This window comes from Branchiostoma lanceolatum, chromosome 19, assembly GCF_035083965.1.
Source record: "Branchiostoma lanceolatum isolate klBraLanc5 chromosome 19, klBraLanc5.hap2, whole genome shotgun sequence".
NCBI classification, from domain to species: Eukaryota; Metazoa; Chordata; class Leptocardii; order Amphioxiformes; family Branchiostomatidae; genus Branchiostoma; species Branchiostoma lanceolatum.
Genome location: NC_089740.1, coordinates 9,920,463 through 9,938,206, shown reverse-complemented (window position 1 = coordinate 9,938,206; position 17,744 = coordinate 9,920,463). Strand labels below are relative to the sequence as shown.

At 38.7% G+C, this 17,744-nt stretch overlaps 2 protein-coding genes and 8 non-coding genes across 11 annotated transcripts in view; all 10 read right to left on the bottom strand.

Annotated features, from left to right (window-relative positions):
• LOC136425239 (small ribosomal subunit protein eS27) overlaps positions 1-17,744 on the bottom strand; it is a 214,923-nt gene that overhangs the window by 114,492 nt on the left and 82,687 nt on the right. The gene's annotated exons all lie outside the window — the stretch shown is intronic.
• Positions 495-17,695, bottom strand: LOC136425394 (E3 ubiquitin-protein ligase DCST1-like). 2 transcript variants are annotated; one of them, XM_066414252.1, is made up of 17 exons: positions 17,641-17,695; positions 16,815-17,022; positions 15,544-15,656; positions 15,084-15,177; positions 10,570-10,709; positions 9,949-10,105; positions 9,317-9,442; positions 8,836-8,951; positions 6,897-7,051; positions 6,261-6,360; positions 4,950-5,045; positions 3,970-4,096; positions 3,545-3,664; positions 2,770-2,912; positions 2,183-2,296; positions 1,682-1,861; positions 495-753 (listed from the first exon to the last, which is right to left on the bottom strand). In XM_066414252.1, exons 2-17 carry the CDS (start codon positions 16,975-16,977, stop codon positions 670-672), a joined length of 2,028 nt encoding a protein of 675 aa, XP_066270349.1. In that variant the 5' UTR covers positions 16,978-17,022; positions 17,641-17,695; the 3' UTR covers positions 495-669. The 2 variants fall into 2 exon arrangements, with proteins under 2 accessions (XP_066270349.1, XP_066270348.1); XM_066414251.1 differs by having other exon boundaries at positions 17,646-17,692.
• Trnam-cau (transfer RNA methionine (anticodon CAU)) lies at positions 2,474-2,545 on the bottom strand. The gene has a single exon. It is a non-coding gene; the product is annotated as a tRNA-Met (tRNA).
• Positions 4,314-4,386, bottom strand: Trnak-cuu (transfer RNA lysine (anticodon CUU)). Its single transcript has one exon. It is a non-coding gene; the product is annotated as a tRNA-Lys (tRNA).
• Positions 5,395-5,466, bottom strand: Trnam-cau (transfer RNA methionine (anticodon CAU)). The gene has a single exon. It is a non-coding gene; the product is annotated as a tRNA-Met (tRNA).
• Trnak-cuu (transfer RNA lysine (anticodon CUU)) lies at positions 5,552-5,624 on the bottom strand. The gene has a single exon. It is a non-coding gene; the product is annotated as a tRNA-Lys (tRNA).
• Trnak-cuu (transfer RNA lysine (anticodon CUU)) lies at positions 8,603-8,675 on the bottom strand. The gene has a single exon. It is a non-coding gene; the product is annotated as a tRNA-Lys (tRNA).
• Positions 14,964-15,036, bottom strand: Trnak-cuu (transfer RNA lysine (anticodon CUU)). The gene has a single exon. It is a non-coding gene; the product is annotated as a tRNA-Lys (tRNA).
• Trnam-cau (transfer RNA methionine (anticodon CAU)) lies at positions 16,310-16,381 on the bottom strand. Its single transcript has one exon. It is a non-coding gene; the product is annotated as a tRNA-Met (tRNA).
• Trnam-cau (transfer RNA methionine (anticodon CAU)) lies at positions 17,394-17,465 on the bottom strand. Its single transcript has one exon. It is a non-coding gene; the product is annotated as a tRNA-Met (tRNA).

Sequence of the window (17,744 nt, the reverse complement as noted above, 5' to 3'; positions counted from 1 at the left end):
ACGACGGCCTACTACGAATTTGACCGTACTGTAAAGCGTCCGCAAACCAGCATCGCCTAATGGTTGCGTATTAGATACCGGAATCATCTTATTGGTGTGTCGATTTAGTCGAATATGTTGCTAAGGTTTGAATAAAAAATACTTTGTGCTGAATATAAAGGTCTGCAGTGTTGTTTTTAATAATCGTGCAGATATACGGGGTACGTTAAACGGTAGCCTCTTATGTAGGTCTTCGAGTCGGGCTTTTTGTGTGTGTGTATCTTAATGGTGGTCAGGAAAATCGAACAAATCCTAAACACACAGGGTCGATATGCGCTGCCCGGATCTACCCCTTTCCGAGCCCTCACAATAGGCTTTGATACCAGGCTTTTCTCTGTACACAAAACTTGATCTTGCTTCAAAAGCCAGACTAGGTACTGTGCCACTAGGCACATCTCCTCTCTGGCAAACAAGTGATCTTGGCACAGAAATCAAAGCCTGACTCACGGCAGTACCAATTTTTTCACATTTTATTGATCAAGAACTTGTGGAAGGAAGGGGGTCGTAACGCCAAAGTCACACCTCAAAATTGACCCTTCAAGTCGATTAAGTTAGCTAAACCTTGTGTAGTCTAGTGTAGAACACAGTCCTTAATAGTCAACCTTGTCACGACATGCTTGTGACCTTGAGTCAGTCTTCCTCACTGCTCGACGACTTGTCACTTGTCTGTGTGTCTTCTGAAGTGTCGGCCGGATTGCAGTAGTAACACGCTTTCTGAGAAGAAATCAAGAACATTTTGTATCTGTTGACTGTATCTGTTAAACATGTTTTGTTTTGTTGTGACCCAGTGTGGCAAAAAAATGTGCAATAAAGGTCTTCATTCAACGAACTCATGTCATGACCTTCAAAACTAAAAAGTTGACAAACTGACCAACCAGCAACATCATAGCAACTTCATGATAGTAGACTGACCAATCAGAACCATTGACAGAGCAATCAAATCAAATCCAACGGAACAAAAGGTTTGGAATGTACACATTCAACCACAACAGAGAACACAAAGTGATCTATACTTCATCTCCAAGCAGAGATGGGAGACCCAGGTGCAATCCTTGGACAGTTCATCTCGGTTGGGGTTGCATCCGTCCTTTGGAAAGGACGTGAAATGGAGGTCTCATGTTCAAGGGGGTACTTAGAGCACGTTAAAGGGGAATTGCTAAAAACACCTTCCTGTAAAAGCATACCCTGCTACTGAAACAGCAAGGAAACATGCTGCCCTATGTGCCCCTAGGCACTGCAATGTCAACAAGAACAACACTGTAATTCTTACCTTCCTTGAAACCCAAGCAATATTAGGGCCCCAAAATTGGATTTTGGAAGCCAATATATTTAGTCATTTCTATACATGATTAGTTCAAACAACACTGTATAGCGACGTCCATTATGCAAGAATACGGCGTCGTTGTGATGTGAGAACTCACTGAAAATCATCGCCAGGGGTGTTGTAGGCTCGCAAAACTATGGGAATCATCGTACGGCACGTTTTTGCGCGGTTTTAAAATGCTCAAAGTATGAGGTTATTACGCAAATGTGCTGAATAGTGTTAGTAAAGGTCACTACGATTAAGATTTCAGCTTTTATTAAAATTTCCATATTTTGGGTCCTAAAATTGCTTTGGTTGCCTTTAAAAACGAATTCTCACCTTCAAATCCCGCCAGCACTGCCTGCAGTACACGTACCTACATCCGGGACAGTGGTGTGTCAACTTGTTCTCCTTGTCGTCACAGATGAGACATTGTTTCTTCCCGAGTCCGAACCATTTCAGCCAACCGAACAACAGCGGGAACTTGTACCGCAGAATCGTCGGTAGAGCCGTCTCTATCTTTAGGAGGAGGAATTATATGAAGAATGAACATGGTAACTCCTAAGAGATCATCAAAGTCTCTATCAAAATTGTTCGAATTACCTGTATAATTTTGATCGATTGATACACTGGTCTGCATACGGGTCAAAAGCGACGTTCTGCGACATTTGTTAGAAATGCAATAGTCATTTGATACCATTGGCCCTGCCACTGAGGGTAAAAAGCCTAAAGAATAGGATACCGGATAACGGCAAGTAAATGAAAGTCGCTATATCATATCTGTTGACTATATAAACTATCATTGTAAGATAATTTGAATGACTAATTAGTTAGGCTCACCGACAGTTTCTTCTCTCTCACCAAGCGGCGGATCTTCTTGCGCATGTGCGTGAGAAAACCTACCCGCTTTCTCATAAACTCGTTGTAGAGGTACAGCGTTCTTTTCTTGGCTCTCTGTACAAACATTAGATTCAGGGGAAAAATAAGAAGTCAAACACGAGAAAAGGTGATAATCATTGCCTTTGAATTCTTGTGAACTCCTCTTTTAGTATTTTTCCTGCACCAAGAATTTAACATGGATACATGTATAAGTCAGAGTAGGGTAAATTATTACAGAAAAAAAAGACATTCTAGCAGCGGGTGGTTTCGATCCACCGACCTCTGGGTTATGGGCCCAGCACGCTTCCGCTGCGCCACGCTGCTGTACACGTTATTTTAACTGTCAATCACAATTACATAACAATAGAACAACAATAATGTCAGACAACACTACTGTATGACTTAGCATAATACAAGCAATCTTCGTCGATCAAGCTATACGTATTTGGCATAATAAGCGATGTATATACTGCAAAAAAAAAACAATAACAACAAAATCATTAAATAAAAACGTGGAAATTGATCCAAAGCTTGCAACTCGTACGTACCCTTCTGTAGAAGAAACTGGCAATGACCCTGCGCAGGCGCAGTGCGTACGCCTCCATGTAATACAGCCCGATCTGCGCGATGTAGATCCCGAGTACGAGCCACAGGTACCACGGGTCCAGCTCAGTCGGGTGGGGCAGACAGCCTGCTCAATAAAGGTAAATAGAAGTAGCCATCATCAAAGAAGGTGATGCGTAGTGCTTTTAAATAGCTAGTGGTCATCAGGAAGTGTACTGTAGCTAGCTTCACTACGGCTCACGTTTTCAGTCAAGCACACTGGGTCATCCCTATATTTTCTCTCGATAAGTTATTTCACATGCAAAGCTCCTTCATACACGGGACCGTCGGCTTTACGTCACCATCCGAAATGACGAATGTAACCTATCACACCGTACCGTGCAGGGGCTCTAAGAAGCAATCCACAGATTTTGGTGATATTTGTATTTTCTAAACACAACTACGAACTCAAACTTCAAAACCTCAATTTATCTTAAATCCTACAACATGATTCTACTTTTGCCTTTTGTAGACTACGGCATACATTCTGATGTGTTGTTCAGTTATTTTGTGGAGGGAAAGTCCCAATAACGTTACATTTAACGAATCAGTGAGGGTGTTAGGACGAAATATGAAGGCTTGATCCTGAAGGAGAAAACATAAGAACAAGCTTCAACATTACAGTACATGTACTTGGATGTGCCAGAAACCCGGGTGCTGACGCATGGATCAAAAGTGACATCTTGCGACAATTTCACAAAGTGCAGTAGTGGAACGTACGTTTGTTGGTGCTGACGTGGTGAAGCGTGTGCTCCTGGTTCTTCAAGGATCTGAACAAGTTATCCATGATCCTCGCCAGGGCTCCTTTACCAAGAACCTTTACACTCAGTTGGTGATGTCCTACATATACGAAAAAAAAGGCAGAATCAGAAAATTCAGGGGAAAAAAAATCTTCATTTGAGTACACATCATCTATACGTCATTTTACTTTAATAGCAGACGATTGCGAACGAATATACGAAAATTGCTATCAAATACATTGAACTATATACATGATATAATATGTATGTAAATCTTACAACTTTCTTCACGTTTTAGCAATGTAGGAATTGATTTACGTTGTTTCGGACACAACGCCCTGAAATGACTTGTGCTTCTGACTAATTCCGCTAGAAAGCGCAGTTGAGCCGTGTCAAAAAGCTTACCCTTCATGATAGTGGTGACCTCGCTGTGGCGACGAATGATGTCAAGACTTTCGAACAAAAGATAGTCCAGGAAGAAAACCACCAAAGCGAACACGATCTGTCCGAAAACCATAATGAGGCCCTTTGTCTGAAAATGGAATATGTTTTTTTCAGGAAACCTGCATCAAACGTTCGCGGAGCATTGCCCAGCTATGACGCAATCACAGAACGACATTTTAGAATCGTATCAATGCTTTCAGGTCATCTACACACACATTACATGTGTAAATGTCATATAGTCTTGAGCTTCGTGATCAAAAGGTCCTGAAAAGGTACAACTAGATGAAAAAATGAAAAATATTTATCGCCCAACGTGGGGCTCGAACCCACGACCCTGGGATTAAGAGTCCCATGCTCTACCGACTGAGCTAGCCGGGCTGAGATGCGTGGGAGAGGCAATCTTACGTTCTTTTCGTCGATTTTGGCAACAACGTTTCAACCTAACGTTGATATTGTTATTTTCATCGAACTACCAGCAGATCGTTCCTTGTTAATCATAGCGGACACGTCACCACGCTCTCGCTGTGACCTGAAATTCAACAGAGCGCTCAACGAATTTCATTGATGAAAAACGAATCTTTTTACGATTTGTGTGTTTTATTGTGGTTTCAGTCATATACTTTTACATTTTGCATGATGCCTTCCAATTATGGAATCAAGGGTTACACACATCCATGGTCGCCGTCTGGTGGAATGGGTGCAAGACTAGTTTAAAGCAAGCTCTCGCTGCGACCTAACTTGAATTTTTGTAACCTTTGACTATGTAACTGGAATACCCTGCAAAATGTACAAGTATGACTGAAAATTTGAAGAAAAAGAAAAACCCAAGCGTAAAAAGATTCGTTTTTTTATCACGGTGGCGTTCGATCAGCGCTCTGTCAACTTTAACGTCGCAGTGCGATCGCAGCGAGGTTGCCGCCCCAGTGGAATGGGGGTCTTACCAGTTTCTGCTTTTCATGACTCATCAGCTTCATCCTGGAGGGGTAGATGATCTCATTCTCCTCCGCTTTCTTCAGGGGCAGCAGCGTCCTCTTTCCCTATGATAAGCCACAATGAGTGAACCAGTGCTTAGTTCTAGTGTTTAGCCATGTGAATAACAGTGACATTTACTAACATCATTCCGCCACCCAGAAAAGATACGTCCAAATAGATCTCAAACTCAACGTTCCATAGTATAATGCACTCCTGTATATCTAAACTGTGCATACCCGGGGGTGCTGCATTAGAGATCTCTCAAAAACACAGTTTATGATAGTGGCAGATCTATGTACTAGTAACCCGGCGGATTAATGTTAATGGAGTTTATATCTCAGTTGTAGTTCTAGATTTACTTTGTTTACAAACAGACGCCTGTGAAAACATAGCGCTCCGTTCAGTAAAAGTTCTTAGCAGCGGGTGGTTTCGATCCACCGACCTCTGGGTTATGGGCCCAGCACGCTTCCGCTGCGCCACGCTGCTGATTGTAATGACGTAAAAAGAAATCTACCTGTGAGATACAGAAAGAAATAGAAGATTGAAGAGATGGAGATAAAAAATAAACGATCGCCCAACGTGGGGCTCGAACCCACGACCCTGGGATTAAGAGTCCCATGCTCTACCGACTGAGCTAGCCGGGCTGTTATGGCGCTAGACACTAACCCTAAAAAGTTCAGATAACATCTAACAATGGTAAGGTAAGCATAAAAGATATTACTTGTTATTCCATGTATTATGTCACAATTGATTGGTATGGAATAGGCTTGTCGTACCTCTACAAATCTGCTATATATCCCTGCTGTTCTGAGCTGACTCTGTGTAATTCTTATGCTCCTTTTATAATCCTTTTATATAATATTTGTCTTAGAAAATACTGGACAGCCTTGCCATCGTATTGTCTGCAATTGAATTGACAAACAAGAGAAACTGCTGCAACAAAGCTAGAGACAATATAATCGTATTTGTATCTGTATTCAAATAGCAGGTATAACGTCAACCGCCATTCGACTGAACACGCCAGCTTGGCAGACCCGCGACGCGAGCGGGGGCTTCTGCCACGTCTAAGTTGTGTAAGCTGGGTCATGGTTTAAACTGCGCATGCGCGACTTCAAATGTGTAAATGTCCCCAACTTGTTAACAGTTATTGTTTAGACAATACTTAATACATGTCCTGACGTCTTTTGTTTAGGTCTCTTTGACATATTATCCACAATGCAGCCAACTGCTCATGCGCAGTTCAACTCGTGAACTAGCTTATTGGTGACGTCATTACTTACAGCCTTTCTCCTGCGGGCGTCTATCCGTCGGAAGTACCCCGTGATGTATAAGTTGTCGAAGTCAAACTTCGTGCAGAACTTCCGCTGATAGGTGTGTGCCCTGGATTGGGGTAAAAGATAACAAAGGTGTACATTGATGAAGGTTATCAGACATCCAGGTAATAAGAATCGTCTGACTGTTTAAAAAGGTGTACATTGTAATGTCATTTAGAAAATGCGTAACACATGTACAGGCAGGTTAAGAAGTACTAATAGCTTAACAATAAGTAATTCTGACGCTACAATAAGATTACAACTTAACAACAAACAGAGCCAATTTTTTTACTATGTATTGCATATAACATACCCGAAAAGTTCCTTTGTACACTTATCAGTTCATTGTAGTATTGAAAATTGAACGCTGGCGGTATATCATGCATAAGATAGTAGAATATTATTTGTTTCGCTCTATGGGTATATCAAGTCGAAACGAAAATTTAGTCGTCAGTTTAACTAACATTGTTATAATATTATTGCTTACTGTATAACAGACATTAACAGTGCAGTTGAGTCCTAGCCTTGTTGGCTCAGGACAGAGAGATTTGTGAACATTGTAACAAACGTTACAAAAGTTGCAAAAGAACTCGCGAAACTCACGCGAGAATCGTCAAGACGAAAAGAAAGGCGAAGATCTTGTTGATGGCGGATGAGATGAGACGAAAGACGGCCATCCTCGAACGGAACTCCTGATCTATAGCCAGTCCGACGTCTTCAGCCGTCTTCAAGTTCAGATCTTTCGGCCGAGAGATGATCTATATGTACGTATGATAGGAAGAAAAAGGGTTTGGGTATCAATAGATCGGAGTGGAAATGTTTTGCCTTGTACATGTGCAAACACCGAGTAATCATAGTACAATGTGTCACGATTTAAAGACTTGGAAGGGGACAAAAACTTAATTTTACAGATTTTCACCACCAAAACAGGAAGAAATCGGCTTAACCCGACATTCCATCGGCGTGCGATTACAATGAAATGTTTTGGCATAAACTGCCCCCAAGAAAGCTGCCAGGGCGGTGTACTGTCAACGCTCTGCGCTAAACGCAGGAAGGCAGCAGCTATATATTACGTTAAATTCTGGCTGGCTTCACTTTACGCTAAAGTCAGCCGCGAATGACGCTTTACGTTGATAGCGCCGATTACGCCCTACATGTACGTGGAATGTGAGCGGTCCGGCTACAAATTACGTCCATGCACTGAATATTTCATTTCTAGACTGGTTGATTATTACGCCCCAACTTAACGGCGATTTTGAATGGGTGAGGGGAGTGTAAAGTTAGACGCGAACCATGAAAAGAGCAAAATTTGGAATAATTAAAACATTTGGAGCAATTGAAACATTTGGAACAATTGAAACGTTTGGAACAATTGAAACATTTGGACCAATTGAAACATTTGGAATAATTGACAAATTTGGACAATTGAAACATTTGGAACATTTGGAACAATGAAACAATTGGAACAATTGAAACATTTAGAACATTTGGAACATTTGAAACATTTGGAACATTTGAAACATTTGGAACAATTGAAACATTTGGAACATTTGAACGCCATTGGTTAGAAGTGAGAAAAGACGGGCCAATCACAGCCCAGAAGCAGATCCAAAATGGTGGCCGGTGCCCTCTAATAGGTTGTTGCGAGGAGTGTAGCCCTGTGTTTTTGGTGTAATTTCGACGTTGTCTGTGACGGACATTAACTGAAGGAATACGTAACAGATGAAGGAATGGGTACGTTAAGTATTTTAGTAGATACCGTGTGGATTTGTCCGGTGGGAAAAGAGGCGGACCGACTTTCATATGGCGGAGATTTGTGCTGTCTGCTATTTGGCGCCCATTATGAAACTCGATCCAATCGGTTTAGGAGCTAAACAAATAGCACACAATAGGTCCATACTTTGAATAGGCCTTTAGAGGCCGGCTTACATTGCTGGAAAGTGCGCTTAAAGTATTGAACCGTATCGCTTACATACTAGTAGTGGACGTTTTCGTGTGTTTTCTAAGTTTTTTTTTTTTTAACTGTGCCCCCCTCCTAAAAATATCAACTTGGGGAATCGAAAGCTATCAAAATGTGACATTGGTTGTGATGTGTGTGTTACAAACCCGTATACGTATAGTTTTCTATTCAAGTAGATTAATCTTTTCTATTCCTTTCTATCCTTTCTTTCTTTCCTTTCTTTCCATTCCTTTCCCCCTATCCCCAGCTTTCGCGCAGGAAGCAATCAGCTAAACACGACATCCAACTGCCGTACGATTACAGAGAGTTGTCTTGATATAAACTGTCTTAAAAATACAAAAATCATATTCGCCCAACGTGGGGCTCGAACCCACGACCCTGGGATTAAGAGTCCCATGCTCTACCGACTGAGCTAGCCGGGCTGTGATGGCCATTGAAAATACTCATTCGCATTTTCATTGTGCTTGACATTCTTTGGCGTATTCAGGCGGCGTTGTCTAAACAATAGAATAGAAATAGCACGGGAGGAACATGATCCCCTAACGCCCCCTAGCGGAACACGAGTAAACTGGTGAACTGTACCTGGTACTCCATCTTGGCGTCGAAGTGCTTGTCCAGTTCTTTGTTGGAGCGTTCAGTACTCTCGTAATTCTTCCCAAAACCCTTGTCAACAGCTTTGTCTGATGAGCACATAGTGCCTAAAATGGAAAAAGGACGAAAGTTAGAAAAACTCTTTGGATCTCTCTCTCTCTCTCTCTCTAACAACAGGTGCACTCGTTGGATTACGCTGTCTCATAACTTGAATCTATTGATGGGGGGGGGGGGGGGGTGGTACAAACGTATGTCACATTTGGGACTCCATTCTTCACATAGCAGCAGCGACACCTGCTTCGCGACCTCGGTACTTTATTCAGTGGTTATAGGAACGACCATGCCTTATCACACCGTATGACTCAGGGCGGGTCATTAACCCTATAATGTTTATGTTTTTTATACCTGTAATAAAGAATAAATGATGAAATGAATGAATGACTGGAATTATTCACGGACATGTTTCTCTTACCAGCTACTGCTGCGCACGTGCCTAGCGCCTCAAAATCGAAGCACACGGGCAAGCCGAGAATGCTCCAGCAGTTAGGCACCTTCCGCAAGGCTTCCTTACATTTCTTCTGGGCCGATGACATGAGTTCTGAAAAAAAGGGCAGTGATTGGTCACTTCCAATGTGACGTCATCGTGAGGCCCTTTACTCACTGCGCCACAAAACAAAACTCGCATACACTGTATTTGTATGATAAAGCTAGATAGTAAAACGACAAATTCGTTTAAATGCTCGCTGTGTTCCAAGGTTTCATTTAGTAAAAAAAAGCTTTGCTGAAAGTAACATATAAATTTGTGTTTGATGATGTTTGGCATTTTATTGAAAATGATGATGACGAGGCGCGGGGAATACGAAGGTCGATGAATTTGATAATGGGCCTCCTAGAGGCTTTCTACAATACTACAACAGAACTTCCGGTTTTCATTAACGTGTTCTGGACATGCTAGGGTCGTCATTTTCGAATGGTAGAAAGTTCTTGTTGTTATACATGTATAAAGTACAGTCCACAATAAAATGACACGCAACTTTTACTTATCATATTGCATACGATTTCTTTGAGCTTTTAAAGTTTTTTTCTCTCAAAAATCAGTCCTACCTTTGCAGCGCGAACTGGTTTTGTCCTTGTATTTTGTCTCGGTGTTTTGGTTCTTCCCTGCCGTCATCCCCTTCTCCTCTTCCTCTACCTCCGTCTCCACTGGCTTGAACTCTTCCTTCACCTTCGAAGAGTATTTGTCCAGGTCCTTCGCCTGCTTCTGTATTTTGTCAAGGATAAAATTTAGCTGTAATTTCTATTTTCAGAAGTGATGTTTGATATGAGCTACTTGCTAGAGTAAATCATCTCTATGTCCTTTATGTTATCTTTTCTTGATTAACAAAATAATCTTTAATGCAATAATTTGTTGTAAAATAAAAAAATGCATAACGCACAACGTGGGGCTCGACACCACGACCCTGAGATTAAGAGTCCCATGCTGAGCTAGCCGGGCTGCGATGGGTGTATTTTAAGTGTATTAATCTGGCAGTAATACTGGTACCAGACTAAAAAATCGCGCTATTCTGATAATCATATATCAAGAATCACAATGGCCCCGCTCTACCAAGTGCGCTAGTTGGGCTGCTTTGTCATATACATGGTATAGCTCAAAGGAATGGATATTCTTTGAACTGTATACGAAAAGAAAAGAAAAAAAACATTTCTGAAATGTTGTTTTGTCACCTCCAGGTCTTTCATGGTGTCCATCAGCGGAGCCGCCATGAACTTCATGACTGTCTGGGACTGCTCGAAGGCGAGTTCGGACGAACAGCTGATCGACCGGGAGGATTCCTTAGCGTTTGCCAGCATGTTGGCCATCGGACCTACAAGATGCAAGATGTCTTTTATTGGTTTGTCGCAGTTGAAAAAGAACTTAAAACCAATGTACAAACAAGTTTAGATATTGGATTCGGACGTTGCGGCTGTTACAATTTCTTGTTCCGAATGACTCCTACTTTTCTTAACTTCGCATTGGAATTAGTCAATGAATTTCATGAACGTTCATAAAAATTCATGAAAATTCATGAAATTCATGAAAATTCATGAACGTTCATGAATATTTATGAATTTTCATGAACGTTCATGAAAATTCATGAACATTAATGTACGTTCATGAATTCTCATAAATTTTCATGAATTTTCATGAACGTTCATGAATATCTATGAATTTTCATGAACGTTCATGAAAATTCATGAATATTCATGAACGTTCATGAAAATTCATGAATATTCATGAACGTTCATGAAAATTCATGAATATTCATGAACGTTCATGAAAATTCATGAATATTCATGAACGTTCATGAAAATTCATGAATATTCATGCTCATGAATTTTCATGAATATTCATGAATTTTTATGAATTTTCATGAACGTTCATGAATATTTATGAATTATCATGAACGTTCATGACTATTCATGAAAATTCATGAAAATTCATGAACGTTCATGAAAATTCATGAAAATTCATGAACGTTCATGAACGTTCATGAAAATTCATGAAAATTCATGAAAATTCATGAAAATTCATGAAAATTCATGAAAATTCATGAAATTCATGAAAATTCATGAACGTTCATGAATGTTTATGAATTTTCATGAATGTTCATGAATTTTCAAGAATTTTCATGAATTTTCATGAATTTTCATGAATTTTCATGAACGTTCATGAATTTTCATGAATTTTCATGAATTTTCATGAATTTTCATGAATTTTCATGAAAATTCATGAAAATTCATGAAAATTCATGAACGTTCATGAAAATTCATGAAAATTCATGAAAATTCATGAATGACTCCTACTTTTCTTAACTTCGCATTGGAATTAGTCAATGAATTTCATGAACGTTCATAAAAATTCATGAAAATTCATGAAATTCATGAAAATTCATGAACGTTCATGAATATTTATGAATTTTCATGAACGTTCATGAAAATTCATGAACATTAATGTACGTTCATGAATTCTCATAAATTTTCATGAATTTTCATGAACGTTCATGAATATCTATGAATTTTCATGAACGTTCATGAAAATTCATGAATATTCATGAACGTTCATGAAAATTCATGAATATTCATGAACGTTCATGAAAATTCATGAATATTCATGAACGTTCATGAAAATTCATGAATATTCATGAACGTTCATGAAAATTCATGAATATTCATGCTCATGAATTTTCATGAATATTCATGAATTTTTATGAATTTTCATGAACGTTCATGAATATTTATGAATTATCATGAACGTTCATGACTATTCATGAAAATTCATGAAAATTCATGAACGTTCATGAAAATTCATGAAAATTCATGAACGTTCATGAACGTTCATGAAAATTCATGAAAATTCATGAAAATTCATGAAATTCATGAAAATTCATGAAAATTCATGAACGTTCAGGAATATTTCTGAATTTTCATGAACGTTCATGAACATTCATGAAAATTCATAAATATTCATGAACGTTCATGAATTTTCATGAATGTTCATGAATTTTCATGAATTTTCATGAATTTTCATGAATTTTCATGAAAATTCATGAAAATTCATGAAAATTCATGAACGTTCATGAAAATTCATGAAAATTCATGAAAATTCATGAAAATTCATGAAAATTCATGAAAATTCATGAAAATTCATGAAAATTCATGAACATTCATGAAAATTCATAAACATTCATGAACGTTAATGAATTTTCATGAATTTCATGAATTTTCATGAATTTTCATGAATTTTCATGAATTTTCATGAATTTTCATGAATTTTCATGAACGTTCATGAATTTTCATGAATTTTCATGAATTTTCATGAAAATTCATGAAAATTCATGAAAATTCATGAAAATTCATGAAATTCATGAAAATTCATGAACGTTCATGAATATTTATGAAATTTTATGAACGTTCATGAAAATTCATGAACATTCATGAAAATTCATGAAAATTCATGAAAATTCATGAACGTTCATGAAAATTCATGAAAATTCATGAAAATTCATGAAAATTCATGAAAATTCATGAACTTTCATGAAAATTTATGAAAATTCATGAAAATTCATGAACGTTCATGAAAATTCATGAAAATTCATGAAAATTCATGAACGTTCATGAAAATTCATGAAAAATCATGAAAATTCATGAACGTTCATGAATATTCATAAAACGTTCATGAATATTTATGAATTTTCATGAACGTTCATGAAATTTAATGAATATTCATGAATATTCATGAACGTTCATGAAAATTCATGAATGTTCATAAAAATTCATGAAAATTCATGAAGATTCATGAAAATTCATGAATATTTATGAATATTCATGAACGTTCATGAATGTTCATGAATTTTCAGTAATGTTCATGAACGTTCATGGACCGACCATGAATATTCATGAATGTTCATGAACATTTCTTGTAGCGCTAAGAATTCCAAAAGTCAATGTTAGAAATCAATCAAAACATATGATTATGCAAATTTATCTAATTATTGTTAAGATAAAGATGTTAAGTAAATGTTACAGGCATTTAGAATATATGTGAATTAGGTGGCGTTTTGGAGAAAGATTGTGTAGAAATCAATCAAAACATATGATTATGCAAATTTATCTAATTATTGTTAAGATAAAGATGTTAAGTAAATGTTACAGGCATTTAGAATATATGTGAATTAGGTGGCGTTTTGGAGAAAGATTGTGTATTCTGGACGAGACTGAGCCTTTGCGGATAGAAATTCGCCATCTTTAAAAAAATGACCGTTTCGATGGCAACCGGTGACCACCAGTCAACCAAAAACTTACCCATATTTCTACAATTTCTTACCACCACTTAAAATTTTAAAAAAATCGACATTTTGTCCTTTGCTACAAGGTATAATTACAGATAGACCCTCTTAAAATTACCCATGATGCATTGCGATATTTGCGGCGATTCGATACCATGGCCGTTGGGTGTAATTCTTAAAACCCTTATAACTCCTGATATTTTTGACGGATCTTGTTGGTTCAAAGCCCAAAATGCAGAAAATGATATGGCCTATTAACATAATGTATTACACAAGACCCCATAGGTGGTCCAAATAAATGCCTGATTTTGGAAAGTAAACAATACATTTTTTACACAAAATTACCCCAAAAATGGACTTCAAAGACTCATAGCTTCTTATAGAGTTAAGATATCAACCAAAAACATACTATTTCGTGATTCCTGTGGTATCTTTTGCCTACAAACCGATTTTCACCGAAGATTATTGATGTTTGATATTTTGTCCCAGTCCTCTGAATTAAGTCCCAAAAATCGAGGTTCATTTTAATGACGTCACCATATCACGTGATAATTCCTAAAAAGTTGGACATTTGACATTGTTATCATGCATAATTATAAAGTAGAGGAATCAACCTTTTCAAAAAAGTAAGTCACCCTTTGTCCCTCTGTTTGGTACCAAAAACCTGCTTGGCCCATGGACTAAATGTGTGTTTTCTCGGATGGGTTTGACATAAATAAGATAAATAAAATACAATATGGTAAAATTCCGCATCACCCTCTGTCCCAGCCCTCCCGCGGGTAGGATCGTCCTACGGCCGTCGGGCGATCCGACCCGCGGTCGGGCTGGTACCTCGGGTGATACGAAATATACCGTGTGGTATTCTGTATTTATTGCGCCGGTTTGCTTTTCTGTTCCCCTCCCCCCCCCCCAAATATCTAACTACATTATACTATTTCAAAGGAAAGCATATATGGATATCAGGCTGCATTCTATGATTACTGCACAAGACGTCCAGAAGACGTCCAGAAGATGAACAAGACGTACAAAAGATGAACAAGACGTACAGAAGACGTCGAGGTGCGTATTTCGCTACCTTTCTATCTAAGTCACTGTTTTAGGAATATTCTTGTAACTATTATTACTGAAGTATCAATAATAGCAGCATTTATATGAAATCGAGGACATCTTGGAATTGTATGGTTTAGTGTTATCTTATTTGAAAACGTTATGAATATATGATCTGTAGCTTTCTTGTCTGAATTGTCATTCTAGAAAGACAAGACAGAAGATAAGAGATACAAAATAAAGGACCGCCCAACGTGGGGCTCGAACCCACGACCCTGGGATTAAGAGTCCCATGCTCTACCGACTGAGCTAGCCGGGCTGTGATGACACTAATACATACTCAATAGAGAATCCACGCAAACGTACCTGTCAGTAGGAAGGTGATGGCGTACGCGTTGATGATCCTCCGGCCGTGTTTCCCGAAGAACAGGGGGATGACCAGGATCAGGGTACACCGCACCTGGGCGGAACGTTGCAGAAATACATGGATAACTTCTAAGTTGTAGAAATACATGATTTGTATTAATTTCTAAGTGATGTATGCCAAAAATGCGAACGAGCATATGTCACACTCATCCTTACGCCAAAGGTCATTTCGTCTCAATACAAGAGCACAGGAGCCCCAAATATACATTTTTGGCCGAAAATGTCGTTCTGGCCAAAATTTTCGTCAAGATTTATTCTGAGCAGAATGTGAGATGCTTCCATATCATACTTCTTATAAGGATACATGCAAGTACATGTGTGCCAAATGTGGTGCTTTTAGACAACTTGGCACAATTATTCAGCTATGCCGCTGGACTGAATATGAGGCTTATGTCCTTACCTGCACAGACAAAGCGTACCCTAGTGACATCAGCAGAGCCACGCTCCCACCGAACTGGTACCGCATCTCTTCATCGGGAAACGTCATTATCTCCACCATACCCACGTAAAACACTGCAAATATAAACAGTTTCATCGATAATCAATATATGAAAGTTTATTGCAAGTTCATGCCTGATGGCTAATTGCAGGTACATTGTAGAATGACAGGGAAAACATACAGATATGACAGTGAACTGTGACTGGCATTATTGTAACAATACTGTTGTTAGCTATATCTAAACAAGCTGTACACTGGGTATGGGTACCGTAACTTCAAAACAATCATCTATTGCAAAATATTGCGCAGAATGGAGATGTAGATGTTTTGAAAATTGCAAATGTGATCTAGAATATGAAATGTGGTCACATGTTTTGTCATATCGGGTTTTACTAGCTTGCCAAATTGTATCATTTTCGTCATTTTCTTCTGGTAAATTCTAGAAAGTAATGTGACAAAACTACCCTCATGTAAAGACTAAGACTTCATTTACCCTGTCAGTTGGGCTGAATGATAGTAAAATCACTAATAGAATCAGAGGGGAGGGGGTCAAACAACAAAAATTTAGGATGAAATCTAGAAGTATTTATAGGGTGGCAAAACTGAAGCGGGTTGTTTCGATCCACGCTTTTGTACATGAAATAAAATCATCACGAACAAAAAGAGAATCTACAGTAGACAATGAAATATTCACAGAATTTACTGCATTAAAAAGAAAAAAAAACTCTAGCAGCGGGTGGTTTCGATCCACCGACCTCTGGGTTATGGGCCCAGCACGCTTCCGCTGCGCCACGCTGCTGGTTGTGTTTGACGACAATGATAATGCTAAATTGAGCATCAAAAATGTCAAATCATCGGCATACATTATGTTTTTTTCCGAATAAATCAATAAAACAGTGTAGAAATCTAAATCCAATCTTTTGCAATTGTTAAAGGTACTCTATGCAAGTTTTCTTACTCGACTTGGAGGTGAAAATGAGTACCTAGCTTCGTTTAGGGACGTCCTTTAGGATGAGACGTAACGTCAAGGTCAAGTGTTTGAGGAGAGCCACACCTCGAGCACGTTAAAAGGCTCACCACACTTATGAAAAATACCCTATTGTGAATGGATCAAACATTACAGTCTCGTCTTACACAGTTTGTTCATACTGCACACAACTGGTGTGTTATACACCAAAGGAGGTTAAGGTTATGCGATAAGATAAACAAATCAGGTAAACAAATGAACTTACGCAGGCCGAGGAAGGCACCAAACACCAACCCAAATAAGAACTTCAGAAATCCATACTCCTCGGGATCGCTCGTGAAGAATCTGCAGATACAGGAGCCGCCTCTCTTCTTTTTCTTGTCTTGCTTCTTCTTGTCTTTGGACGTGTTGACTTTCTTCCCGGCCATTTTTCGCCTTTGAAATGGTCCCTCTTCAGTTGAATTTGTTTTCCTCTGGACAAATAAATTGATTAGGATAGGGTTAAAAACGACATTACCAATAAAAAACATCAAAATGAGTAACAATACGTTTTGGAAGTAGATAATCTTGTTTCTTTATTGTAAACTGAAAGATTATATTAGCAGCATCAAAATTACAGACATGAAAAGCGGCCATGTGGCCGAACAAGCATTCAAAAGAAAATAAAGGCTTTGACTTGACTTAACTTATTAAGATTTCTATACGAAAGAGAGAAAAAAAGAAGTTTATACTTAAAAAAATACTTTTAATAAAGTGACTTGATTTATTGTAAATTATACTGCGTAAGCATGTAGCATAAGACTACGTGGTCTGTCATGTAAAACATACATATTTAAAAAATCTTTAGCAGCGGGTGGTTTCGATCCACCGACCTCTGGGTTATGGGCCCAGCACGCTTCCGCTGCGCCACGCTGCTGTTAATGTCTTTGCTTGCCGAACGTTCTTTTGTTGTTGCTTGTAATCAGCAAGATAGAATCTTAGATACAAGGTCGGAAATAACAGCCCTGTCTTTGCCCCAGACGCTAGGCATTGTAAGCCCTTTGTTTCCGTATCAAAGAAACACAATGAACTCCTCAAATAGTTCCACTTACCTTACCATGTACTTCTGCCTTCAACTTCAAAGTCTGTTGTTATGGCCTCAAGAACCATGCGTTAGAATGGTGTTCTTTAGAACGACTTCAATGTATCCGTTGCC

Excerpts from the sequence above, each read along its gene's own strand:
- LOC136425394 (XM_066414251.1), bottom strand. Across the intron at positions 10,106-10,569 it reads ACACCATGAAAGACCTGGAG|AAGCAGGCGAAGGACCTGGA; the intron begins GTGACAAAACAA and ends GACAAAATACAG. Across the intron at positions 8,952-9,316 it reads CACGTGCGCAGCAGTAGCTG|GCACTATGTGCTCATCAGAC; the intron begins GTAAGAGAAACA and ends TTTCCATTTTAG.